We start from the raw sequence: 26964 nt of genomic DNA, 5'->3' as shown, positions 1-26964 counted from the left end.
TTAAAGTGTTAAGTATGTTTTTTTATTATTATTTTTCAGTGTAAGTTTATGCAACTGCAATAAAAAGCTTAATTTCATTTCAAGGCTTTTTAAACAACTTTGCCCGAGGTGCCAATCGGAAAGCTTCAGATCCCTAGAAAACATTCAGTTATTTACAAAGTTAAGCATTCTTGTGACAAGAATGTGACATCCATTCCTTGAAGATAATATTTACACTTCTTTCCTCCAAAAAAAAAGATGAGGTTTTTATATACACAGCTCATTATTATGTGCAAGATGTCGTTCTGAGACAGGTAGCTTTTTTTAACAACGCTGCCTTTCAGCGTTATGACTGCCTGAGGTTGATTAAGTGCTGCTTGTCTGTCGGGTCATGTTGTTGACGGCTCGCTAATCTCCAGCATGCTGGTGCCGATGTGGAAGCAGATGTAGGAGGAGTACTCCTGCTGGCAGAGCCCTGGGATGTCACAGCTCACCTGTTTGGGAGATAACAGAAAACTATCACAGACTCAAAGACTCGAGCGTGAAATTGATCTTTGCACCACCAGAGTGTTTATACAAGATGCAAATTTAAATTTACTGTTTAAATTATGACTTAATTAGGATGCAATGGAAATATTCTCAGCCAAGTCATGTATGATAAAGGGGGAAACTTCAAGCAGTTTCTGCCGCTTCTTCGCCTGAATTTGAATTTTCGTTCGGAGTATTTGTCTGGAGTTTATCAACTTGAGTTTCTGACAACAATATCAACCTTTTCCCAATGCTAGCTTGTGACGTGTACCTTGTTACATGTTATTTTATATCCTGGGCCTCAACTCTATCTTTACCTGCCTACAAATTAGCTTGCAATTATAATAATAAACATACAATTGTAATAATTACATTACTGAATCTAAGCCCATAAGATTCGTCATCTATCAAATTAAGGAATAAAGTTGTCTTCTTAGCAGTTTTACCAACATATTTCTGACTTGATGCCAACAAAAACGCTCTACCAGATGCCAAGACAAAGAGCTAATCACCAATTATAACTCATCAAAATAACAGTGGAAACATAACAAAAAGTAGGTCACCCATTTAGCCGTTTGATTTCTGCCAAGCTAATAAAAATTGTCCATTGATTATTGAGAATGATATAAATAATTTTTGACGTCTCATTTTTTAAATAAAATATAATAAAGAAAACTGTATTTGCGATTTAAAAAAAAAGAAAGATAAAATATTTAACAGAAGAGTTTCTGACCTCCTTCATGCTGGCAGTGGGGTCCAAATGTACAAACAGTGAGGAAAGTTCCTCCTTCAGCTTCTTTGAACGCTTCCTGTCCGTTTCCAGGAGTAAAGCCTGATAGTTCACAGGTAGTCCATACCTGTCCAAAGACATCAGCAGAAGGCCCATTAAAATACAGCAACTGTTGGTTAGTAAGGAGAGAAAATGGTTGCCAGCATTCAGACTCACCTGAGTACTGATTCCACAAAAACTCTCAAGGCTTTCAAGTGAATCCAGGCGATGAACACCTGAGTGAAATTCACCTTCAGCCAACGCACAAAGATCCCCTGTGGAGAAAGTGGGGAGTGTGTTAAAACATACATCATCTCAGAAATCTTGAGGGTAAAGCCCAGCACCCGACTCACATACTGATCCTTTTTATGAACGGAGAGCTTCATGATCTCCTGCTGCTTCCTCTCCTCCTCATCAAAGCTGTAGTCCCGCACAATGAACCTGCATGAATCACAGACTACATTATGGTAATCGACACAGCTATCATGGATGAGTCTCCCAATGGGGGAGTTCTCTGGAAATTCCTCCTGCTTACTTGCTCTCCTGAGCTTTGGCTTTGAATTTACACACAGCTCGCTTGAAGAGCGTCACCGTGAAGATTCCCCCGTCTCCGTCCTCAAAAATCTTCCTGAGTGTCAGAAGGAAGCGTGCAGAAATGCAGCAGTAAAGGACAACATGGGGGGAAACTGTATCTTAAGATATCTGCTTTGAACTATCCTGGTATGCATTGCAAAAGGGTTTATATCCCAGAAACATTTCCGGGATATGGACTGCAAAAGACTTGGGGGTTAGGATTAGATTGGCTTAGTCAAAAGTCCAGGCTTGTCTTTAAAAACTGTAAACTTTTGCAAAGTAGTGCAGCTGGTTAAATGTTAGCGAACTGTTGGAGAAATGTAAGGCAAACTTACAAAATTAATGCAGTTCTTGCCTGAATGGCATGCTGAGAAAGCACCTCTTTCTGACGCCACCAACCAATTAAAATGAGATAAGATCCTAGATACTTCTTGTTCAATTCGTTTGAACTGGAGACTCTGCTGATGCTTTGTGTTTTGAACTGATAGAAAGTTTTTAATTATTAAGACCTTCATCTGGTGCCATTATGTGCTTGGAATACAGATATTCCCTCCCTGCTGCTGATCCAAGCAGACTCTTACTTTCTGCAGGTAATTTAACACCTGCTCCCATTCTGACCTCCTGGAGGCTGACGACGGGAGTTTTAGAGCTCGTTGTTGCACTTGCGCTGAAACTCACCTGCTCGACCGCGGAACCACAAACTCCGACAGGGATTCGTAGCTTTTCTCCCACCGCAGATATTTTTCTCTGAGGTGGGTGACACAGTTAGAAACGGTTCAACATTTGCAGAAAATCCCGGAACGAATACAAACAGAAAAAGTTGCTAGCGTACCAACCTGCTCACCACCACCAAAAGAGTTGTTAGATACTCAGAGACAACCAGGTCGTCTTTCCTCAAAACATCATTCAGACTGCGAGTTTGCAAATTTCCACTGAAAACACCCAGAAGTCACTTCGGCATCTTATACTGCTCATTTAGGTACGAAATATGCATGCCACTCACTTTAGATTGAGTTCAAGGCTTTCCAAGGAGGCCTTCAGGCTGTTGTAGGCTGTCGCTCGGGATCTTAACTCAGTTTCCACCTGTGATATTTCCTGCAATATATTCAGCAATTGTTCATGTAATTATCAACATTAGAGGCAAAGCAACTTGTGATTTCTTCGTCTGAGTTAGAGAGACAAAGGGACTACCGCAAGGAATGAAGGTAAGAGCTGCTCGTACTGCTCAAATTTTGATTCAACTCATTTAACTGATGCTTGAAGGTAATAACACATTCACATTTCAGGATCATAGGAAACATAGTTCTGAAACTTTAGACTTAAAAAAAAAAGCTGACTAACCACAGCCAGGGTTCAGTTATGCTTTAAAATGCATCACACATGCCTCTGTGAAGATCCTATGCTTTTATGATGTAAAGGCGAACAAGAAATACAATTCAACTATCCAAGAAGGATTTATCTAACTTTTCCTCTTTACATCCTTTAGTCATACTCATAGTTTGCAAATGATCAATAGGACCTCATTGCACAACGGTATATATCAGGAGGGGGGGGGAGTGCATGCTGTCATATAGGCTGTCACCAATAATTTGGAAAAAGATGAGACAACAATGATAGCAGAAACTACTGTTAGTGGGAGCCCAGAGGTTGAATGTTACACTAAGGAAGCTGCAGGAAATTCTGCAAAACACGGATGGTTTACATGGGGTAAAAATCTCATATTTTCCAAACCTGTCTGAACAAAAGCATTGGCTTGGTGAGGGTTGGTTAAAATTCCTTCACAGCAATTTAAACAAGTTTTTGTTATTGCTAACATTTTATGGCAGTTGTTGCCACTAACAGTGTTTTATTCATTGATTTATATCTATTTCCCTCAATAAATGAAGTCATCATTGACTAAATGTCTAAAATGATATTTGTTAGATGATCTAAAAGATTTAGGTATTTTATTGCAAAGGCAAGAAATCTCTACTTTTTCATCTTTTTGTGTTTAATAAAAAAATGTGAAATTAGATTCCCAAATCAACTTCCACTCAGGGCCTCGTTTAATCTTGGTCTGGCTCTGCTGCGTACACCATTACTCATCCATTGTATACCCATTTTGAATCTCATTAACAATTCATAAATCAGAAACAAGCAGCTTAAACTAAAGAAGTGGGTGAAAATCAACAAAAAGCAGTCTAATCAGAAACTTCAAAACTCCTGATTAAGACCACTTTAAAAAAATTACAGGAAGGTTCAGATTCTCAGAAGAACACAATTTGGTCCTAAGTGCATCGTCAAAACTTTGTACCTTGTTGATGATATCTGTCAAGGTGGACAGCGGCAGAGCTGTGGGGTACTTGGCTTTGTCCCACTGAAATTTGGTGACCCGGTTCATCAGGTCCACTGACAAAAAAAAAAAAAAAAAAAAAAAAAAAAAACAGACTGAAAATAATAGGACAAAAACTCTGCAAACAGCGACATCATAAACTGAGATCAAAAGTCAAAGTGAAATCTCTCAGCGGATGTAATGTGATACCTCTCAGAGATGCGAGGTAAGTTTTTAGTGGTGATGTAGCGGCGCTCTTTTGATGCGTCCTGTGGTCTAACAAAGCAGATTCAGGTTAGTCTGGTTTGTTTTGAAAGACAGCAGGGTGAAATGTAGTGCACACAAGCATATTTAATGTTTTTGAGGGTTTTGCCGGATCCAAAACCCTCAGATTGTTTGGGCGTGTTTGTGTGAAATTACCTCCATTGGCTAAGTCGTGTTCCTGAACTTTGACCCCAGTTGGCTCCATCACCTCCTTCAAGCACTGGCAGGTTTTTTTGATCAAACTAATGAGGCAATAAGAATAATATTGAATAAGCATATTTAACTCACTGATTTCACATCATTTTTTTTACACTTTTGCTAAGAATATGCTGTATTTTTATCATTCCAACTGTACCCAATACTTTTTACAAATCCAAACAAAACTGTGACTTTCCCCTGCGTCCGGCTAATTTTTGCCTTTTATGAAGAACTTGCATTTTTGTCTTTGCTGAAGAAAAGCATCTCTGTGGCATGATGCTATCATATCATAGTTTGTGACTGAATAACAAAAATGTGAAAAAGTTAAATTAACATGCTTCAGCAAAGCATGCCACAACCCAACCTCTCTCTGTTCCATTAAGACGTTTGTTCTAAGATGTAAACAAAAAATCCATTATTTGGAGTAAACATTATCTTCATGCTGAGTGTCATCTTCTTCTTCCTGGAACTGTGGGCAGCTGCTGACTTCATCTGTTACGCAGCACCAGCTCAGATAGACCAACAATGAATTTAAAATCAGGAGGGAAAACTAAACGTCACCTGTCCCTGAGCATTAATGATGATCATTAATATTAATATAATATAATATAATATATAATTAATATATCATTAATCATCATCATTAATTCATGATGCAGACTAAGCACATGTTCAGAGCTCCTGGTTTCAAGGGGAGGCAAAGCTACATAGTAGGCTATGTCAACAGAATGCATTCATCTCTTGTTGATTGTACGTTTGCTTTACCTTTCAGTCAGCGCGTCGAGTTTTAACAGATCATCTGACACTCTGACCAGACTGTCCAGAATCCCCACCTGCAGCCTCAGCAGAAACACAAGCGATAAAGTTTAGAACATTGTAATGTTTATAGTTTTTATCCCATATCACAATAAGCATCTTTTTTTCTTGTTTTAATTAGTTGGTTTATTTATAATGGGACTGGTAACGCCTTAAAGTGAGTCAGTGCCCATAATGACTCTTGCATGTGCAGCCACTTCCCTGAGCGAGTCACATTCATGTTAACATGACCACTGGTCAGATAATAAATACACTATGAGGTCAAAACACACCAACAACCTATGATAAACAACAAAAACGTCTCTATTATTACTGTTATCCTCCATCAACATCATCAATTTGCAATATATATATATATATTTCCCCTTCATCCTGTGTTTTGTGTTTCACACTGGGTCTGAGCTGTTTTGTTGTTGTTGTCTGAGTTGTGTTGCGTTGCAAAGTTCTAAAAATCCGATAAAAAAAAGAAGAAGGAAACAGAAAAGAGATGGACAATTAGGAGATTTCATAAATAAGTTGGGCCAAATTGTTTCAAACTTGGAAAGTGAACAATATTTAAAATTAGCGTCTTCCACTTATCTCAGATTGGAAAACCGAGGTAAACTATTCAGGAAAACCAGGCAATGCTTTCTCTAGAGGCACAACTTCATCCTGGGGATTCCTAAGGGGTTTCCAGGTCTGTCCAGTAAATGTTTTGGGTCAGCTACAGGATCTCAGAAAACATCTAAAGGAAGACATCCTGGAAGTATTGTGATGTGACACCAGAACCACCTCAGCTGGCTCCTTTTCCGGATGAGTAGCAACTCTACTCTGAGCCCAATTCAGCTCTAATGCTGAATCCAGTCGCACAATGAAGGACACTCATTTCAGCCACTTCTATCCAGGATTTCGGTCTTTGACTCAACGATGAGTATTTTTGTTAATTAAAATATAAAAAATTATTTGCTTCCTAATTGCCTTCCTTTTGTTTATTGGATTTTGAAATTACCTTCAATTGAAAGCTTTTTATTTTGTTCAATACAAAATAAAACCAGATGATATAAAATGTCTGTTTTCTTTTAATCTGCACATTTATTCATGCTTAATTTTTAATTCTTGAGTATCAATTTTTACATCCAATGTTATTTTTATTTCAGGCAATCTCTGTATGGGACTGCATAATACTTTCTGTTTAAGGCCAACTGGTCTATCAGAGATTTGAGAGAGAAGCTAGGCCTTTTGTGGTTTACTTTGAGTATTTATTAGTCATGTTTTGGATCAATTACTATACATAAAAGCCCATAATGCATAAAAAAAATCTGACTTTTAGGTTCTAGTGTAACATCTGGTTCTGCATGAGGGCTTTAAAGCTTTGGAAGGTTCAAAAGAATATATGTGGTGAAAGAGCACCTTCCTGCACGGCAAGTGGGACACTGATCATGCTGAGTGAAACGGGTCAGATGGAAATGTTGCCTCAAACTGTAGAGAGCAACCTGAGCCTCGATCCCTTCACCAGAGAAGGACACCAAACACCATCAGCGTCCTCGCTCATACTCTACTGTACCACTTTAAACAAAAAAATAAAAACAACAAGCCTCTTTGTCTTGTGTTCAGTGAAACTTTGCCTCCTTTGTTGTGCATGTCTTACTCACACCCTCACCTTCAGATCTGGGATGGAGAACTTCCAGCATGAGCCCAGGTGGGTTTTAGTAATGGTGCGCTTCAGTTTCTCCACGCTGGTTAAACTGGTCTTGTCCAGTGGGACAGAAATCAACCAAAAGTCTGCCATGATGACTCCTCGTGCTTCACATAGAGGCCATCAGTCATAAATCCAGCACACCAGAACCAGTTTGACATAAAACAGATCAGATTTTTTCCTGGAAACACATATACATGTTAGATATCTCAAACTAATAGTGACTATATTATTTTATATGTATACATATATATGTGTATAAATTCTCAATATTTTTCTTAATAAAATTAGAATACAGCCCAGAATTAGCTTTTAAAGCAGCCAAATACCTCCAGGTTACCTTCATGATCCTCCAGTGATGATAACTCTGTGAGTGTTTGAGTCTGAACAGCAGCTCCACCTGAGACGGACTGATGTCTGCAGAGCGCCGTCTCACAGCCATCCGACTCTGTCCTGTCACAGGAAGCTCTCATTTCTCAGGTGACCTGAGCAAATAAACATTAACAGAAAATAAAGGTTAATGTTATTAATAAACACCATGAAATATTAAATCTTGTTTTTTTTTAATGGCTTATTTTTACAATACAAAACTTTAAGCAAAATAATGCATTATCCATGACTGAACAATGTGTACAAAGAAGTGAAGTAAAACTGAAAAAAACAACCAAAACATGAGGCATAACTCAGGTAAATAATATTTAAACAATATTTTGTATCGCTATCCAGTTCATGATTGCTTTGAAAGACTTAAAGTTACTATTCCTTTCAATTATCTTTTTAATCCAGAGTAACTTCTAAAAACCTAACTTCTAATACAATAACGAGATTAAGAAAAATTCAATGTTTATTGATACAGAGCTGGGAAAAGAAAAAAAAAACGTGTGCATCATTGAGCTTCATAGATAGACATGCCCATCGCTGGGTGCTCAATTCTCAATTATAACCCCAGTGTAGTCTATTGATCTAACCTCATGTTTTTGAACTGTGGGAAAAAACTGGATGGATGGATGGATGGATGGATGGATGGATGGATGGATGGATGGATGGATGGATGGATGGATGGATGGATGGATGGATGGATGGATGGATGGATGGATGGATGGATGGACGCACAAATACGACTTTTTTGCCGCTGTTGATGAGTCCTCTGGAACGCAAAATCTTTTGCGACTAATGCAAAAGCTTTAAGAGGGAATGCAATACTTTTGTGAGGTAACGCAAAAGAAAATATCCTTAGTGTCCCCTAGCGGTCTCCGTACGTATAGAGAAAAAAAAAATCCTCATGTCCCTTAAGGGACTCCGTACTCAAAAATAAGGAATACATTTCCGCAACAAAAGAAAAACTCCGAAAATTTGAGATTAATCTCAGAAATATTCTAGAAAAAACTCATATATTTCTAACTTGGAAAGTAAAAAAAAAAAAATAAAAATTATACAAAACGCGAAAATTTCTCAGTTTCCAAAATTACCGGAATGCTAAGCGGATGTTGTTTCTAGTCGGACATTTTATACAGTCTCACTGGTTGCCGGGTACGACAACGTGTATGAGGCATCGACAAACCCCTAGAAATGCAGATTTCAAACGTGAACGATGTGAAGATTTATAACCTAAGTTATGGAAAGTCCCTCCCAGAGGTATAATATTCCAAGCGGTCAAAGTTACTGTAGCGATTTATTTTATATTGCTATCTCAGATGTTGTTTACTACAGTTGCTATTACCATCAAACTTTACATGCTGAGAAGACAAGCTAAAAAACAGCACAAATAGAAATGCATTGATTTCCTTATAGTAACGACGTACCACAATATTTTTCGTGTGTCGTGTGCCTTTTCCCGATTAGCCAATTGATTATGTAAGGTATAAACAACATTCGGCTTTAATTTATTGCATTGATTGATTAATTCCGAGGTGTTGTATTGCCCTTTTTATTTTTCTGTGTAAAAATGCTGAAAGACAAAACACATCGATGATTCAAAGGTAGCACAAGAGCACCTCAAGGGTGTGTAATCAGTCTTTACTGTTTTCTATAACACGGTTGTGCTGGGTTCAATAAGCTCGTTAAGTGTGATGATTATAGAATTCATTAGCAACGATGAAAACTCTTAATAGACTTTGAACGACTAGTGAACCGATGTGAGGACAACTTTCTTTTCCAGAAGTCCTTTTGAGGGATCCCAATGAGTTCCCATAAATATCTCCTGCAATTTTTGGGTCTGCCTTTGGAGTGTCATTCCACTGGAATGGCTAAGAAGGACTTCCTGATAAAATGGTTTAAACTTCACTGCAGAGCTGTGGGGGTCTGATCTCACCCCCAAATCGCAGAGCTTCCCCCACCTTATCTCTAAAACTAACCCAGGCTTCCTCAGTAGATTTCAGCTGCTTGTGTCCCACCACTTCAAAATTCTCCTGTTTTTCTTTCTTTTTCTCTTTTTTTTCTGTTAAAACGTCCTCTCCTCTTTCTTCTTGCAGTGGTTGTCAGATCGAAAGAAAAGACAGCTTCAGAAAAAAGATGTTGGTGAGTGGATCGCTTCATTGTCAGCACTGGAGACAAGTTAATTTGTTCAAAGTTTTAAGCATTGCTATCCCTTTGTTGTTGTTATTGTTGTTTTTTTGGGGTTTTTTTCAGACATCCAACGGCGGATTGAACTCGTCCAGGACTTTGAGATGCCCACAGTGTGCACCTCTATCAAAGTGTCCCGAGACGGTCAGTTCATCCTGGCAGCAGGTAAGACCGTCGTTTGGCTTCAGAAAACCCTCCTGTGATTTATCACTGCAGAAAGATGAAAAGGCTCATTGACTGTATTTCCTCCTCAGGAACGTACAAACCCAGAATTCGCTGCTATGACACATATCAGCTGTCCCTTAAATTTGAGCGATGTTTGGATTCAGATGGTAGGTTTCCCTCATGTATCTTTTCTACCCCCTTCTAGAACCTTAGGTTTTACTGTTTTCTTTTTTCTTCTCCTTCTTCTTCTTACAGTTGTGGCTTTTGACATCCTCTCAGATGATTACTCAAAGGTGAGAGATTTTATTCTTAATTATTGATGTTCAGTTTGTTTTTCGCTGCACAGTGACGTCGATCAATGGCAGATGGGATTTTGTTCAGGGCCATAATTGTTGTTTTTTTGTTTGTTTGTTTTTTTTTTTTTTTGATAAACAGGTCTATCGATCCTAACAGGTTTTTGCTTAAATTGGAGACATAGAGGAAAAACCCAAGTAACACATCAAACTTTCTTACCTGACAAACATCACGCTTTGCCATGATCTAAACTGGATTGAACTGTTTCTCTCCATAAAACAAAAGCTCTGTGAGTTGAAACGGAGGTTAAAGTTAGGAGAAATCTGCCCTCATCACCTGTTTGCTTCCATGAATCTAATAACATGTTGCTGCATTGAAGATCTTTGGCAAAACAAATTTTCTGTGTGGTCAGAAGTAGTCATAAATTATAAAATGTTTCTTCTTGTTATCAAAGTATGTTCACTGTTCCAATCCTAAGCATTAAAGTCTCAACCCAAAGAACATGTGGTGTTTTCAGCTCATTGTCCAATTTTCTAATAACTGCTGAAATTGTTGCTGCTGAAATTGTTGCTGCTGTAACAAGATTGGAGCTGGAGCTCACCCCAACATTATTAACTGCTCTGAGGCTTCAGCGAGGCGATGATCTCTGTGTTGTCTTGCAGCTGGTTCTTTTGCAGTGCGATCGCCACGTGGAGTTCCACGCCCAACACGGCCACTACTACAAGACTCGGATTCCAAAGTTCGGACGGGACTTTTCCTACCACTACCCCTCCTGCGACCTCTACTTTGTGGGGATGAGGTGAGACTGGAACCCAGTGTTAGCTGGTGAGGGCAATTTTTGTTTCCCTCACAAAAGCTTCCCTAATGCTTGTTTTCACTCACAGTTCCGAGGTGTACAGGCTGAACCTGGAGCAGGGGCGCTTCCTCAACTCCCTTCAGACAGACGGCGTGTACGTACGGAGAGACGCTCGCTTACCTCGAGGCTTGCATGATTTGTCGCCTTTGTTCATGATGGGTTTTTGTTTTGTCGTCACCCAGGGAGAACAATGTTTGTGACATCAACCCTGTTCATCATTTATTCGCAACCGGAACCTCTGAGGTGAGCGCTGCGTTTCTGATGCCCATGCGTCTCCTCGCTTTGTTTGCTCCACCCTGAATTTAAGATGGAGTCTCTCAGTTTGTCAGCTAGAACAGCGTATGCAGTCGTAATGTTTCATATGTCCATGTACAAAACCACCTGAAAACTACCTGTAGAGGTTAAAACATAAAACCAGCATTCCTTATGGAAATGATGAGACGGTAACAAGAGGCTTACCTGATATGAAGTATGAGCAGTTGAGGAATCATATCCTGTAGATCACCACTGCTGTTTTGACGACAGTCTGCGTACATATGCTGTTTACACATCACAATTTCCAAACTGACTGCTAAAATGCTCATCTCCTTGTCCCCGGTTGCCACAGTTTGCAACAACTCAGAAACTAAATTTACTCTTGCAGCGTCTAGTTGTCACTCTGCTCTGCTCTCCAGGCAGTTAGCTGACGTACTATTACAAACACTGTGTAAGCAATGTAAATACAAGCAAGGAAGCACACAAACTGAGACTATTTTATATATATATGTATATATATATATATATAATGTGTATTTCCTGCTTTCATTCTGAGCTACTGTGTTTGCTGAAATGAAAGTAAAATCTTAACAAAGAAAAAGCTGTCCTGCTGTAAAAACGCAACTTACCTCATTTGGGTGTGCACAAGACAAACAAATGAGGTGTGTCTGCTGTTTTCTGTTGTGACCGCCCACGCTTACCACACCAAATCCCACGCTCAGTGACACCTCTCAACACCTCACAACGACGTCCTGTGCAAGCATTAGTGGTCCTGAAACAAACACTTCTTTTGTTGTTTCAGCAACAGACGTTTAGTTCTAATGAAAAGCTCTCAGATGGAACAGAGCTCGGTTGTTAAGCCTGAGAGTTACTCCAAGCCTGCATTTGATAAACAAATATGATTGTGCATTGCACAGGAAATACTCTTAGCATTATAAAAAACATAAAAATTATGCTTAGATGAATTAAAACATTCATTTCATTTTTTTGGAATGTAACACACATCCAGTCAAGAAAAAAAAAAATATTTTTTTTTTTTTACACCAGAACATTATCAAATTAAATGATCAATAAAGCAACACAGCTTAAGGAAGAATAAATCAATTTCTCCTTATTCACTTAAGTTAGAATTTTAATAATTTTAAAACCTGTTGATAAATTAAATCATTTTTATTTTTTGTGATTTCTGAGAAGTTGTTGATTAAAGTTGAGTTTTAAGTTGAAGGAATCTTAACATTTTGCATTAGGAAGCCGCTCCCACAGCCAACATGATGGAGCCAAACGCTTTAGGCCAGCAGTGTGAAGAAAACACTCTAGTCTTTATGCTGCAGCATCTATTCGAAGATGAATTTAATCACTGAAAATGCATGCTGCTTCTCTATGAAAACTCTAAACTGTGATTTTTTTTTTCCCGATTGACTGTGATCTGCTCTGTCTGTTCACCAGGGAAGGGTCGAATGTTGGGACCCTCGCATCCGGAACCGAGTGGGCGTTCTGGACTGCGCCCTGAGCAGCCTGACTGAAGGAACAGAGTAAGCACCGAGCTGCCACGCTGAGACTGTCACGTCCTCTCGGCTGATCTCAGCGTGCCGATGCATATGTAGCCACATGGTGCTTTTCTTCCTGAAAAGCAGGCAGCAAGCTGTGAAAACGAAGGCTGCGTGTTGAAATATCAGGCTTTTCTTTGAGTCGGAGCGAGTCTCCAGCTTCCAGTCTGTGTCAGACATCATGCAGTATCCCTCTTTGAGTTTTATGTTTGCTCTTTGTGGTAATTGCTGTGACTTTCTGGTTGCTGACAGGGTTCATGGTTTGCCATCCATCAGTGCGCTGAAGTTTAATGGTTCCCTCACCATGGCAGTAGGCACCAGCACTGGGCAGGTGAGTTCATCTGTAAAGCCTCAACTTCACTTTGTGACCATTTAAATAAATAAATAAATAAAAAGAAAACTACAACATGGAGTTTTATTTACACAGAATCTCCTTTTGGTGTAAATCTTGGCTATTATGCTACACCATATATTTATGAAAATAAACCCCTTTCACATCTATTAGCAAGCAAGATGTTAAAGATGTTTTATTGCACAAATATAATCTCATGCTAAAAAAAGCCAGTCAGTATTAGTCGGGATTAGGACATTTTAGGATTTTTTAAAATTGCATTTTATTATTTTATGTTTTGTTTTTTTTGTTTGTTTGTTTGTTTGTTTGTTTGTTTGTTTGTTTCCCCCCCGCACCCTAAAATCACAAACCACAATTATTGTGCCTGCTATTTGAAGTAATAAAACCACGTTCCCATAACAACCATTAGATGCTTTCTAATTGTCAACTGGTTGCATGGCTATAGAAACCCGTCTCTGTCCTACCATCGAAAACATAAAGTGTCTGTATTGATGAGACTAAGATTGAGCTTCTCAGCTACAAAAACTCCAAAAGGATTTGGTGGAAAACACAGAGCAGTAAGGTGAAGAAGCACTTTATTCCCACTGTCACAGGACAGCAGTGGATCTGTGATGCAGTGGGACATTTTAAATAGAAAAATGAACCCATCCTACCTGTTAGTGCTAAATTTTATACCAGAACAGGAAAAAAAAGTAAAAAAAAAAAAAAATAACAAAAAAGATATTTTTTGTATTCTGTCTGTTGTTACTCATTCACTCTCTCCACTTTGTCTCTTTCTCCCAGGTGCTCCTGTATGACCTCCGCTCCAGCCGACCGCTGCTGGTCAAAGATCACTTCTACAACTTGCCAATCAAATCTCTGAACTTCCACGACCAGCTGGACCTGATCGTGTCAGCTGATTCCAAGATCATAAAGATCTGGAACAAAGACTCAGTAAGTCAGCGAGTCAATATTCTGCTGTCTGCCAGTATTTATGAAATGAGTCAGAGAGAGAAACAAAAAAACAACATCCAGTTGGAGATGTGTTGTGGTGTCTATAAATTGCATTTGTCTTTTCTACTCTGCTCTGCAGGGGAAGCTGTTCTCCTCCATACAGCCTCAGAGCGACCTAAATGATGTCTGCATGTACCCCAACTCAGGTCCGAACATCACTTTTTATGGTTGACTGCACAGTCTTGAAACTGTGGGAAAGCAGACAGTGGTCACTTCTTTTTGTTGTGACTGAAACATCGACAGTATCTTGGCAATAAGAACCAGTATTTTAGGTGGAAGTGTGATGATGGAGAAATTTTGTGTCGTTTGAAACTCAAGATTTGGTTGAACTGTTTGTTTCATTTACGACAACGAAAACGGTTGAATTTATGGATTTATTTCGTTGTTACTCTAGCTGTTGAACAGGTCATAATAAGGGAGAAGCCTGTAATTTTACATATTTCAATCATCAAATCAAATGTCGACATCATGAATAACTGAATTTTGTTTCCTGTTTTAACTCTTTAATTAACACCAGAACCACCAGAAATACCAAACCTTGTAAGCCAAAAAATATATATATATTCCAAGGCAAATACTTGAATATTTTCAAGTTGAAAAATACTTGAGAATATTGCTGTTGTTGCAACTTTGCTGTTGTAGCAACAGCAAAGTTGTAACAACAGCAACAACTTTGCTGTTGTAAGCAAAGTTGTTGCTTACAACAGCAAAGTTGTCTAGAAAAATAGAAAATTATAGAAATTTCATAATAAAAATTAATAAATGAAATAATCTTTGTAGTAAATGATTTTTAAGGTAAGTCTCTATTTTAGTTTGAATAATCTCAATATATATACTTTCTGAATTAGAATAAGCCGTAATTTGTTTTGACCTCTTGGTGGCGCCATTTTGTAAAATGTTCCAGCAGCTCATTTGTCAGTTTGCCATTGAAATGAGAAAAAAATATATATATTTATGATCTGATATTATTATTACTAATATTATTTATTTTTTAAATTAAACTTACCTTCATTCTACAGCAAAACCTTCTGATCAGACTTATTGTTTACTGGCTTTGTCTCTCCGTGTTGTATGTCATGAACAGGAATGCTCTTCACGGCCAATGAAGACCCCAAAATGAACACGTTCTACATCCCGGTGAGTACGGAGACACCATGCTCACTGCATGTTCATGTGCAGCGCTGCCTCACTGTGTGATAGATGCAAACAGACAGACGTGGACTCTCAGTCATGAAGGCGACAGTTTAATGAGACGTTAACGGTGCCGTTCGGGATCTCACATCCCCTCGTCCCGTTTAAAGTGGTCGTTTTCTTGACTTTTAAATATGGTCCACAATTCCTAGCAGGGAGCACTCCAAGGCCATTCCAGAAACTTATTGTAAGCTTTGTCCTTTTAAAAATCAGTTTTCTGCTGGAAAACCCAATTTTGTGAACGTTTCACTCATCTGGCCCAAACTTTCCCCTCCCCAATAAAACCAAGGCTTCTTCAGAACCGAGAAGTCCATCATAAGGCAGAAGATGCTGTAAAATCAAGGTGTTAAAAGCCAGTTCGCATCGACGGGGACTGTTGATGCGAATTGACACTCAGAATTGGCAGCTGTCCACATGGTGGAACTGTATGACTCCTGGAGGAAAGACGTAGTAAAGATGATGCTTGCTGGTTGTGGAATGGATAAAATACTCCACAACACGTCAAGCAAAGGTTGAGGTTGCGATGGTCCAACCTCAACCTTATGCATAAAGTGTCTTTATTTAAACTTCTGAGTAGCTCTGTAGAAACAGACAACAAAAGAAGAGAAGGCAGTTTGTTTAGAGAGAGAGCAATGTGTCCTGTGACTCAGGTCAGAAAAGCGTGTGTGTGTGTGTGTGTGTGTGGGTGTGTGTGTGTGTGTGTGTGTACTGTAAACTCTGCTCTGCTTTGTGTAAATGAGGACATTCCTGGTTGGATAAACCTTTCATCCTAGATACAATGGCAAGGTGACAAATTAATCTTTGCCAGATTCCCAGAAAACTTATTTCATGACATTTTTATAACAACTTTTTGAAACTTACTAAACATGTAGTATTTAGTTGTGTTCCGATTCTTGTATATTTCAGAACAGTGGAGTGGGATTCAATTTTTAATCCAGTCAGATACACTCAGACGGCTGAACAACGCAGCACAGTCACACTTAGTGAACCCTCTGGACCCAGACGCAGGTCTAGGACCATCTTTGTTTAGCTCGTAAAACTCAAAATTGGACCATAAAAAGGGACGTTTTACTTTGAAAATAAAAACAAATTATTTTGTCCACAAAATTTACTCAGCACAACGTAGGTTTGTGGTTGTGCTGTTGGGGCTGGATTAAAGATAAAAGGTTTTAACTAAAGTGTGTTTGTACCAGCGTTTAACATGAAAACACAGAAAACTCTTTACAATTCATAGAGAAAACAAATTTCATCAATCCCCCAAACAGAATATGCTTTAAAGTTGTTCAACGTCTAAAATAAACACGCGAGTATTTCAATGAAATACTTGATGAAAGAAGATGGAAGGTTCTTATTTACGATGGAGGCACACTTGTTGCATTTCAGCTGTGATAAAACGATTGCTGTAAGTTAATGGGTCTCTCTGGGTTAGAACTTGTTGATCCACTTCTACACCTGGTGTTCTTTCTCAATGTTAATACAAAGAGTGACACGTTTTTCTGAGAAGTGCAGTTCTGACCTGAGATCAGTCTTTACTTGCTTTTATTGGTTCTTCTCGGGAGTCTTTACCGAATCACAGTCAGCTTTCCACGAAGTGATTAAAATACACTTGGGCTTGCAAACGCAGCCCGTTGTTGATGTGTTTGAGATGTTTCCTTCAGAAGAGACTTGATCAGCTTCCTGTGCTGTGATGGAGCTGAAGAGCGATTGGACGCTGGATTGTGTTTAAATTGGCGACATGACATGACATTTTGTCCAGAGTCAAACTGGAGTAAAATTGTCTTTTTCATGTTGACTCAGCGGTTTAGATATCAAGCGAAGATGCATAAAATTTCCCACCATGATTGCATAACCCTTTAGCAAAGATTACACCGAAAGCCATCGCTGCTCATGTGAGCAAATAAAGACATCAACATGTCACCGCTATTAAAGAGGGAGCAAAGTTCTGAGCTGATGCAGTTTTCAATAAATAACTACTTGTACTTGATTCTTCCCCATCTGGTCACAACCCATGATGCATTTCAGGAAGAGTTTAAGCTTTAAGTAACAGTTTTTTTGACTGTTGAACATTTACTTACTTTGATTTTTAAGGGCTTTTTTTGGCCATACTATTTAGTTGTAAAGCAAATTACATGAACTTTTACATTTTTATTTCCAACACACCTTACATGGCATAACTCGCAAGAATAAAGAATAAGTCCCAAACTGGGTAATCACAAATATTTAGAAGCACCTCTCATTGTAACCTTTAATTCATTTAATGGTTTTCAGTGTGTATTCCCCCGGTGTATTATAAATCTGGCGGGCCACCAGGCTTTACTTGTGCCCCACCAGGCTAAGCATTACATTTTTATTTAAGTCTCTTTAAAATGTTTGCATTTTTTTTTCTTTCTTTTTTTCTTTTTTTTTAGATTTTGTAGTTGGTGTTCAGGTATTAATCTTCCAATCTTTCAATAACATAATTATCAAGTGATATTTTAAAATGTCCTCTCAGCTTTAAGCATTATTTAACTCGAGGTTTCTGGAGGAAACCTCGAGTTTTAGACACTGGAAATAAACTCGCCAGTAACGTAATAGAGAAAACAAGGGAAAATATTAATTTTCGTAGTTTTTAAAAGTGTGGAATTTTAATTTTGGTATATTTACAGGTTTTATGTTAGATTATTCAGTATCCATCTGTTGATCCGTTTGTTTATCCTCCCCTCATTTCATCAATCCATCCATTATCCCATTTGTCTGTCTGGCCGTTCGTCCATCCACTCAACTCTCTTTCCTTCTTACATTCTGCTTTTGCATTTTTAATATTTAAAGCCCAAGACATGTGCAAATGTTTGTCAGCGATTTTTAAAAAACCTCCTGTGGAGAATTTTTAATGAAAGGTCAGTTTGAGGAAAGCAGTAAGCAGATAAAATCTTGTTTGAGTTGGTTTCCAGTCAGCTGTTTACGTCTGAGCAGAAACTCTGTCCCTGAAAACGATTCCAAACAGGGGTGTGAAAATATCACACTCACAGGAGTCATAAATGTTTGCAAACTTGCTTTCTATGTGTAAAGTAATTTCAGTCCATCGCAGCGTTTAAAGTGAAAACTACAAAGACGCACCGTTCACTTCTGACTGTAATGGAAATGTTTGGGAGCAGCCGGGGCTATTTTTGCTTCAACAAATACACGCCAGATTTCTCTGGGAGTCTAAATGTGAGTCGCGTTTGAAGCGTTGCCGCTCCTGCGTTTCAGGCTTTGGGCCCGGCTCCTCGCTGGTGCTCGTTCCTGGACAACCTGACGGAGGAGCTGGAGGAGAGCCCGGAGAGCACGGTCTACGACGACTACAAGTTCGTCACCCGCAAGGACCTGGAGAATCTGGGTGAGACGTCGCCGCAGTGAAATGCTTTAATGACGACATGTGAGACGATCCCAGGAGCCGAGGGTCAAAGTGAGCCTCTGTGCTGAGCAGAGGCCTGGGGGATTGATAGAGAGGCTGTAGGTATGCAGGCAGAGAACCCTGGAGGGGGTTGAATGAACACTGTAATGCAGCCTCAGCAAGTAGCGAGATCAGATGACAGCAGAGCAGGAAGCGGGTTGGTTGGTGTGGAATAAAAGGAGATAGGCTGGGAGGGTTGGCCCTGAGGGACAGCCGTGTTGATTTACAGGATCCTCGTAACGCGGCTCTTACATAACCATGCAGGGGTCCATCGAGTTTACGGATCGACATTCCCAGGAAAAGCAGGTTGCTCCACTTTCTGTGAGTTCCTGCTGCTCCAGGCCTGAACTCATCCGACTTGCGTCTGCTCGCACTCACACCTCACCCGTTAATGAACTGAAGAGACGCTTCATCGGGTTCTGATGACGAGTTTTATACACTTTTTGTTTCCTTCTGAATAAAAATAAAGCATAAGTAACCAATATAGAAGAAATTGGTCACATTTAGTAACTTTCTCAATATACCTGATTTTTTTTTTTTTTTTGAGTTTAATATTTTTCCATCTTTATGATCTGATTTTTGTGCGTTTCTGGCCAATCCCACATTTATAAATGCTCCCAATAATTCTTAGCCACAGGTGAGGTGATGTAGTAACATGTAAAGGTGTAAATTCCAGTTCCAAGTGTTCATCGACCTGTAAAAGCAGGTCCCACTAATTATTGTAATGGCAGAAAAGTATTCAATGATTCATCGTCAGTTTAACGTATGCACCAAATGCAGAGGCAGAGGAAATGGTGAAAAGATCAAATCACAGTTCTCACCCAACTCTTCCGTTTAATGGTTGTAATGTTATAATAATACAGTGGAACCCCAGTATTTGTAGTGGTTATAAATGAGACATTTTGTCTCGTTTTTATCTTAACGAGGCAAAGTGTGTAGAAGCTGTGCAATTAGGATCATAGTTTGGCTCTAAAGAAATCAAAAATAGAATCAGCCGGATTCATCTTTTAAGGAACCATGAATGTATTTCTTTTGTGTGAATTCATTTTTAATGTTTTCTCCAGGTTTGTCTCACCTGATTGGGTCGTCTCTCCTGAGGGCCTACATGCACGGCTTTTTCATGGACATAAGGCTGTATCACAAGGTGGGATGTCTGCTACTGTGTCGGGTTGTTTCACTCTGAAATATTTATTGGAACCATTACGGAGATCATGTGGCTTCCGAATGTTGCCAAAAAGGTCAAATGTCACAATTGTCACGTTTGGCTCGGCTCCAGGTGAAAACCATGGCAAATCCTTTCGCGTATGAGGAATACCGCAAGGACAAGATCCGGCAGAAGATCGAGGAGTCCAGAACGCAGAGAGTCCAGGTTCAGGTGAGGAGCGCTGGAAAGACGGCAAACTTTTCGGGTGAAACTTTTTCTCTCATTTAGCCACATTCAACAAGCTGCTCGTTGCAGACAGGATTCCCCTGGTTTCAACCAGCTGAGCTGTTGCAACACATCCAAATTTTTGTGTGCTCTCATCCTGTCTGAACTGGCTGCGATTGCGGAAAAAAACATAAAGAGCTCTGAGAAACGCTAGACTTGGAAATGTAATTTGAGGATGTGAGCAGCAGTCTGTGTCATCAGACTTTGTGTCCGCGTGTAATCGAGCGCACATTTTGTTGTGATGAGACAGAAGCTGCCGAAGGTGAACAAGGAGCTGGCTCTCAAGCTGATGGAGGAGGGAGATGAAGAGGCAGAGCTGGCTTCCAGGAAGAAGAAGGGCAAGGTAAAGAAAAATGACGGCACGCCTCTTTCAGAGCGGTTGCACCCACCTGTCGCTTCTCAGAAATGATAACTCTTTTTGGTTCGCGATAAACTTGCAACATCATTTTTGTGTTTTTGTTTTTTTTTTATTGAAAGTAACAAAATGTTCCAAACTAACTTTGTCATTGTATCCCAACACATTTTACAGTCTACTCCAGCAAACAATGGCTCAGCTAAGAGATCAAGTGATGGCATATTTCTGACTTATCGACCCGTTTAACCCTTTGCACACGACATCTGCAGGCTCTGCCCAGCATCCTGGGAGACGACCGCTTCAAGGTGATGTTCGAGAACCCGGACTACCAGGTGGACGAGCAGAGCGAGGAGTTCCGGCTGCTCAACCCCATCGTCTCCAAGGTGGGACAGAAGAGGAAGAAGAAGCTGCGGCTGCTGGCTCAGCAGGAGGCCGACGTCCAGCAGGTAACATTTAGTTCTGTGGTACGATGTTGACTTTTTTACTGCTTCTACCAGGAAGTTAGAGTTTGTGGATTTTGATATATGGTGGGGAAAATAAATATGAAAAGAACATCATTTGGAGAAATAGCTATTTTCCCTTCATTTCCCTGGTAAAAAAATTGCAAAAATCCACACACAAAAAAACAAAAATCAGATCTGATTATTTTTCTCTGAGATTTAAGTCTTGAACGTGCAATCAGGCATACAAGACCCAGAAGGCATCTGGCATTTTTAGGGTTATATGTTTTGGATTGTCATCCTGCCTGAAAGAACAAATCGTGACCCATTTTCAATATTTGGCGGTTTTATTGAGCTAAAATGTCCTTGAATTTGTGTTTACGATGTTAAAAACTCAAACAAGTTTCCAGGGTCCTTCAAAAATAAAACCAAGCCCTCACTATCACACATCCCCCACCGTACTTCACAGCGGGAATCAAATGTTTTTTTTTTTGGGTTGTTTTTTTACATATTCATCACCTGTTTTACATGTATCTGACCTGGAGGGTTTTCTGACAAAATCTCACTCTTAGTCACTTCTGACAAAAATCACACAGTGGCAGAATGAGAAATAGAAAGCTTTTTCCTGCTTTATGTGAAAACTATACCATATACCAATATGTCATTTATCTTTTCCACATACGCTTTGGTCCAGATGGTTCCTTTGAGTCTTTACAGCCAGACTTCGTATAAGGATGTTTATGAGTCAAGGAAAGCTAAATGTATACATAAAGTTTCTCAGCTGCGATTGGAAAGTTGAAATTTAAGACAAAAGTTTCATGAGGTTATTTTGGAACCTTAAACACAATCTGAAATTCTTGTGTTTAGTTCGTTGGGCTTTACAGTAGCTACACGACTAGTTGGGTGTTTATGAGGAGGAAGACCGCGTTTAAAAAGGGACATTTAAACACCGTCTTTATGTCGTAATCACAAGAATAATTTTCTCTGTTTAGGCGGCAGATGAAGACGAGGAGCCAGAAGGGCGAGCCAGCTCCGAGGAAGAGAGCTCTGACGACGACAAGAGCTGGGTGGAGGAGGTGAGGGAGCAGCGGCGGCTGCTGCGGCAGGAGGACAGAGACCGACGGCGGCAGGAGAGGAGGGATGCCGACCGCAACACCGTCCTGCTGGAGCAGGAACAGGGCAGAGGAGACGAGACCGAGAGCAAGAAGACGAGTCAGCCGCAGTTTTATCAGCTCAAAGCCGGAGAGGAGTTCAGGAGTTTCGGCGACGTGGCCCACAAGCAGAAACTGCAGAAGTACGTCTGCTTTACAGAGAGCGGTTCTGTTCTGATCCGTCCTGTCCACATCGCTCTGTTTGCTAAATGTTTCTGTGTTTACAGGGCTTCTCTGGAGGAGAGGCTGAAGTTGGAGGAAAGCTCAGGAATCAGCAGCACAGCGGGCACGGCGGTGGGCAGCAAACAGCTGACCTTCACTCTCAAAAAGGTACACGGGGGCAAATAATCCAGCGCTACTGTTGCTCCTGTAAATGTTTCACATCGTTTTGCTTCAGCAGAACGGCACACAACAATAAAACATGATGTTACCTGTAAACGAAGCGGCTTAAGGTGAAGGGGAGCGAGCTGGGAAGGTCTTTGTGTTCATCAACAGGAAGATAATAAGCCCAGTAAGGGAAAAAAAATGCTTAAAAATGTTAACGTAGTAAAAACAAACAGGCCCAGAGCATCACAGATCTTCTTCTGTGCACAACAGTTGGCATGAGCTGTTTTTCCACTTTCAACCTTTGTTTCAGTCCAGAGTGTTTGTTGCGGTAAAGGTTATCTCATGTGAAGGGAACAAACACTTTCACTGAAAATCCAACTCATGTTTAGGAAACGCTACACATTTATGACGGTAGGACAGAAAAGGCGTTTCTCTGGCACGCCTCCAGGACAACAGGCTGATTAATAGTTGGCATGGAGACCACATATCGAAAAGCAAGTTTTTCTGCTAAATCATCTTTCATAATAACTATTTCCCAGTCAAAGATAAACTGTTGTTAATACTGAGTATGGAAAATAGTGGCAGCCAGACTGTGACCTTACATCCTCACACAGAAAAAGTTGAACATCCTAATTGATGTCCTGTGTGCAGTCGGAGCAGCAGAGGAAGCAGCAGCAGGCGGAGAGAGAGCACCACGAGGAGAGGAAGAATCTGAGACGCTCTGCCGGGCACCTGAGCAGCGCTCGTGGGAGAGGACGGGGGAGAGGAAGGGGAAGAGGAAGAGGAAGAGGCCGCTTCTGAAGAGAGACAGCACAATTTTCAAACTGAGATCAAATGTGTCTTTGACTTTTTTTTTTTTTTCCCACCTCGTCTCCTCCTGCCTGTGGTTGGAGAGATGAAATCAGACCACAAGACCAGAAAATAAGTCTCAATCCGATTTAGTGGGAAGTTTGTCCGACTCCTGGGTGGTCTGAGCCCCCTTCTCTGTGAACTCCATAGATATTAAAAACAGGCTGGCTTTGTCAGTGTCTGTGTTAATGTTAAAACAAGATGACATGTCAAGAGTCCTGTCTGCGAATAGATCGCCAGCTGGTTGAGATGTCACAGGAAACTCCTTAAAAAGCTATAGTTTCGAATCAGGAGAGGAATAAATGTGTTATTTTAACATTGTTTTGATATTTTATAATTTTGCTAATGTATAAATTAAATTTTGCAATATATTTGTAGAAAGATCTTCCTTCATTCATCGCCTTTAGTGTAAATTTAATGTTCCCAGCTTTTTTAAGATTTTAGAAATTTTTTGACCATGGTTTTAGTGGTGTCCATTCACATTATTGTTAGATTATTTTGCAGAGTCATCGGATACTTTTTAGTTCTTCACAAAAGCTTTATTACCTTATAACAAAAATATATCTTTTCTATATTTCTCCACAAACTTGTCATCTACGCTCATAGTTGTATTATAAGCATGGCTGAAGCTATGAAAAGGCTCCTAGGCAAGAGGGCTGAATGTGTTTGTAATCATTGCATTTTGTGCACAAGAGAAACATCGAAAAAAAAAAGTGTGAAACTTGTATCTAAGCATGTTAATGGAAAGTTTAGTGGAAGAAAAAAATGCTGTTTTTGAAAGCCAACACATAGAGATATACCCAGAACACAAACTTCAGCTGTTGTGTTATGGAACCACTGGGAAAGGGAGAGAAAAGCCTGGACTGTGGTCCAAAGTCCTCTTTTCAGATTAAGGTAATGTTTGCTGATCATTAAAGCTACGGACGACACCATGCGTCGTCTGTAGCTTTAACTATGCATTCAACACAGTCCAGCCTGACTTATTCTGTGACAAACTCCAGAAGAGATACTTTTCAGAAAATGGCAAAACGTAATGGTTTGCCCTTCACAACAAAAGTGTCTTCAGCCAGATGCTTTTTCAGATTTCCTGACTGCTACAGGACATCCCTCCTCCCCACAGCTGTAACAATGTCCTACACCTCTGAATAAACTCGGATAGTTCGAGTTCTACATCTAATTTTCCTTCTGTACTATATTGTACAGAAGGAATATATATATATGTGCAATATCATCAACTTGTCAGTTTGGATAAAAGCATCTGCCAGTCGTATAAGCAACATTAACATAAACTCAAATATGCTAGAGGAAGCTAAACACTGACTTAATTTTGAATCATTCACAAACAAACTTAAAAAAAAATGCCAGTCCTCTCAAAACTAAACATAAATCCACAATTGACACCGATGTGATCAATATGTTTTTTTCTACCAAAACTTTCAGTCCCACCTCTGTTCTGGGGTTTTATTTCCACCTGATTAGGATTCGCAGAGAATAACAAATACACACATATATATATTTTTCCCTTAGAGGTAAAAGCTTGACACATTTCAAATATTAGAAAGCTAAAGGCCCATGGGCTCATTAAAATGCATTTGATTCAAGCGTCTGATTCATTTGTCAGATTTTGTGATTTAAATTTTCTTTATTTGCCTATTACTTATTTTGAATTAAACCTAGACTTTCAGCTATGTAACATTTTAGCAAATCTTTGAATATCAAAGGATTTTTAATTCATTGTAATTTGATGACCATGTCGATGGGGGATATTTTTTTCTAAATGTGACATTTCCTACCTTTAATCCTTCCCTTCCCTCTCTAGTTTAAGGACATGTCCATCCAATCACCTGCTTTGTAAATAGAGAAAGAGAGAGGTTACGTAAAAATCGTGTTGTCATCAGCACAGAGCGTAAATGAGGCTTGATGACTAACCTGCAGCCTCGTTTCCTCCTTTTTGTTGGCACATCAGTCACGTTGTTTCCCTGTGTAACACATCAACATCATTGTCCTTGCAAGCGTCTTGTCCCCTTTTTCTTCCACAAAGTTATGGCTTCACCGTGGCAACCAACAAAGAGGAGAGAAGAAGTAGGTCACTCAAAAGCTGAAATAAAACAGGATCTGAAGAAAATAACACAATGTACCATTTAGGGCCGCCGAGGCTGTGTCTCTTTCAAAAATATCACATCAACCTAAGGATGATGCGTCATAGGTCTTGTTTCAGGTCATTGCTGGATCTTTTTCCTATTTCTTATAAACATAGCTTCCAGATACTGTTATATATGATGTCTGTACCTGCTTATTGTGACTCAGAGACAGTTTTTTTTTTTTATTTCTAAAAATGTTTGCATGCAAATGAAATCCGCACTAAAAAACTGACAGGACAATTGTCAACAGATCCCCCCGCTTGCAATCAGCCTCCACAAATCTGCCCTTTTTGAATAAGTGGTCAGAAAAAAAAAAAAAAAACATCAACATCGGGAAAGATGTCCTGTATAGAGGTGGCTACTACCCATGTAGGAGACACTAAAAACTTATGGAAGAAGGTGGTCTGGTCAGAGACAAAAACTAAGTCCAGCATACAACATGCTATGTTTGGAGGAAAACTCACTCTGAAGATCATTCTCATGGCGAAGCACGGTGGTGGCAGCTGCATGTCGCAAGGTTCTTCTCTAAAGCAGGGAGACTGAAGCTGGTCAGAATTTAGTGGAAGACGGTTTGACAATGTTTTAAGAAAACCAGTTAAGAGGTTAAAAAGTCTTAAGTGTGGCACAGAGTTTCACCCCACAACAGCGATCCTAAACATACAGAACTACAAATGAACCAACATTTTCTATAGAAGTCAAAAAGGCTGGTGACATTTTGAAATAAATAAAAACAGCTTTGGCATGTAAAACATGCTCGCTTTTATGGCAAAACTTAAGAACCAAAATTTTAAAGCTATTTTCAGGTTTCAAAGCGTAGACAATACATCACACTTCTGGTTCAGCGTGAAAACTAATAATATTAGCTGGCAGCAGCGTCAGCTAGCGAACCAACGCAGCCTTGAAACAAGCATAAAGTGTCTGTTTGCTTGGCAGGGCTCACATTGTGTTCTCAAATATTTCAGTGTTTTACACGTCGACCCGCCGCAACTTTGTATGTGCGCAGCAGACCTCCGACACTTGAACACGTAAACCTGTGAGTTTGTCCTTCTGTCTGTGTCTTTTTTTTCCTGCACGGGGATCAAACGAGTAAAATATGCTGATGCAGCCTTTTCGCTGAGCTCCAGGCCAACACCCAGACTCACAAAAGATATTCCAGTGAAAATGTGGTCACTTTTGTCCTCATCTCCACACAGCCTGGAGCATAACGTGTTGGAACTCTGTGCTGAAAGAAGGATATGATGAGTCAGCAGAGAGTCAGATTAAACAATGGGGACAGAAATGAGCTGAAAGTTGCAGGAATGAACCTTGGGCTACATTCAACCTTCTCAACTGACTGTTGGTAAAATTTTTATTAGACACATGATACAGAACTTCTTTATCATCATAACATTTTGGTGTTTGGGATTCTTTCTACTTTGTATTCATGCACAAATTTGCGTTTGTCACAGAAATTCACAATATTATTTGTTGAAATTTCACAAGCTTTTGATGCGTTCCTTGAAAACAAATTTAAAAAAAACAAAATAGTTTTT

The 26964-nt window shown here is 39.7% G+C and overlaps 2 protein-coding genes across 9 annotated transcripts; one reads left to right on the top strand and one right to left on the bottom strand.

Annotated features, from left to right (window-relative positions):
* On the bottom strand, positions 1–12191 carry atp6v1c2 (ATPase H+ transporting V1 subunit C2). 6 transcript variants are annotated; one of them, XM_014992745.2, is made up of 16 exons: positions 10736–10873; positions 10354–10421; positions 7443–7598; positions 7078–7294; positions 5388–5455; positions 4581–4666; positions 4371–4436; positions 4143–4237; positions 2853–2944; positions 2686–2781; positions 2528–2596; positions 1812–1904; positions 1630–1717; positions 1454–1551; positions 1241–1364; positions 1–473 (listed from the first exon to the last, which is right to left on the bottom strand). In XM_014992745.2, exons 4-16 carry the CDS (start codon positions 7204–7206, stop codon positions 369–371), a joined length of 1209 nt encoding a protein of 402 aa, XP_014848231.2. In that variant the 5' UTR covers positions 7207–7294; positions 7443–7598; positions 10354–10421; positions 10736–10873; the 3' UTR covers positions 1–368. The 6 variants fall into 6 exon arrangements, with proteins under 6 accessions (XP_014848231.2, XP_014848230.2, XP_087858780.1 ...); XM_014992744.2 differs by having other exon boundaries at positions 7454–7598; XM_088002654.1 differs by lacking the exons at positions 10354–10421; positions 10736–10873 and adding an exon at positions 11450–12191 and having other exon boundaries at positions 7454–7598.
* Positions 8620–23672, top strand: nol10 (nucleolar protein 10). Of its 3 annotated transcripts, XM_014992741.2 has the most exons (21): positions 8620–8748; positions 9585–9630; positions 9742–9840; positions 9930–10007; positions 10096–10133; positions 10797–10933; positions 11019–11084; positions 11173–11233; positions 12692–12777; positions 13045–13123; positions 13928–14077; positions 14217–14283; positions 15222–15274; positions 18557–18683; positions 19805–19884; positions 20017–20115; positions 20420–20512; positions 20794–20970; positions 21957–22258; positions 22343–22445; positions 23094–23672. In XM_014992741.2, exons 1-21 carry the CDS (start codon positions 8683–8685, stop codon positions 23241–23243), a joined length of 2157 nt encoding a protein of 718 aa, XP_014848227.2. In that variant the 5' UTR covers positions 8620–8682; the 3' UTR covers positions 23244–23672. The 3 variants fall into 3 exon arrangements, with proteins under 3 accessions (XP_014848227.2, XP_014848226.2, XP_087858778.1); XM_014992740.2 differs by having other exon boundaries at positions 9930–10133; XM_088002652.1 differs by having other exon boundaries at positions 9585–9840; positions 9930–10133.
* The last annotated feature ends 3292 nt before the right edge of the window (positions 23673–26964 follow it).

Source organism: Poecilia mexicana, unplaced genomic scaffold, assembly GCF_051168715.1.
Source record: "Poecilia mexicana isolate PSO_F unplaced genomic scaffold, ASM5116871v1 scaffold_22, whole genome shotgun sequence".
Lineage (NCBI taxonomy): Eukaryota > Metazoa > Chordata > Actinopteri > Cyprinodontiformes > Poeciliidae > Poecilia > Poecilia mexicana.
This window is presented reverse-complemented; position numbering and strand designations above follow the sequence as displayed.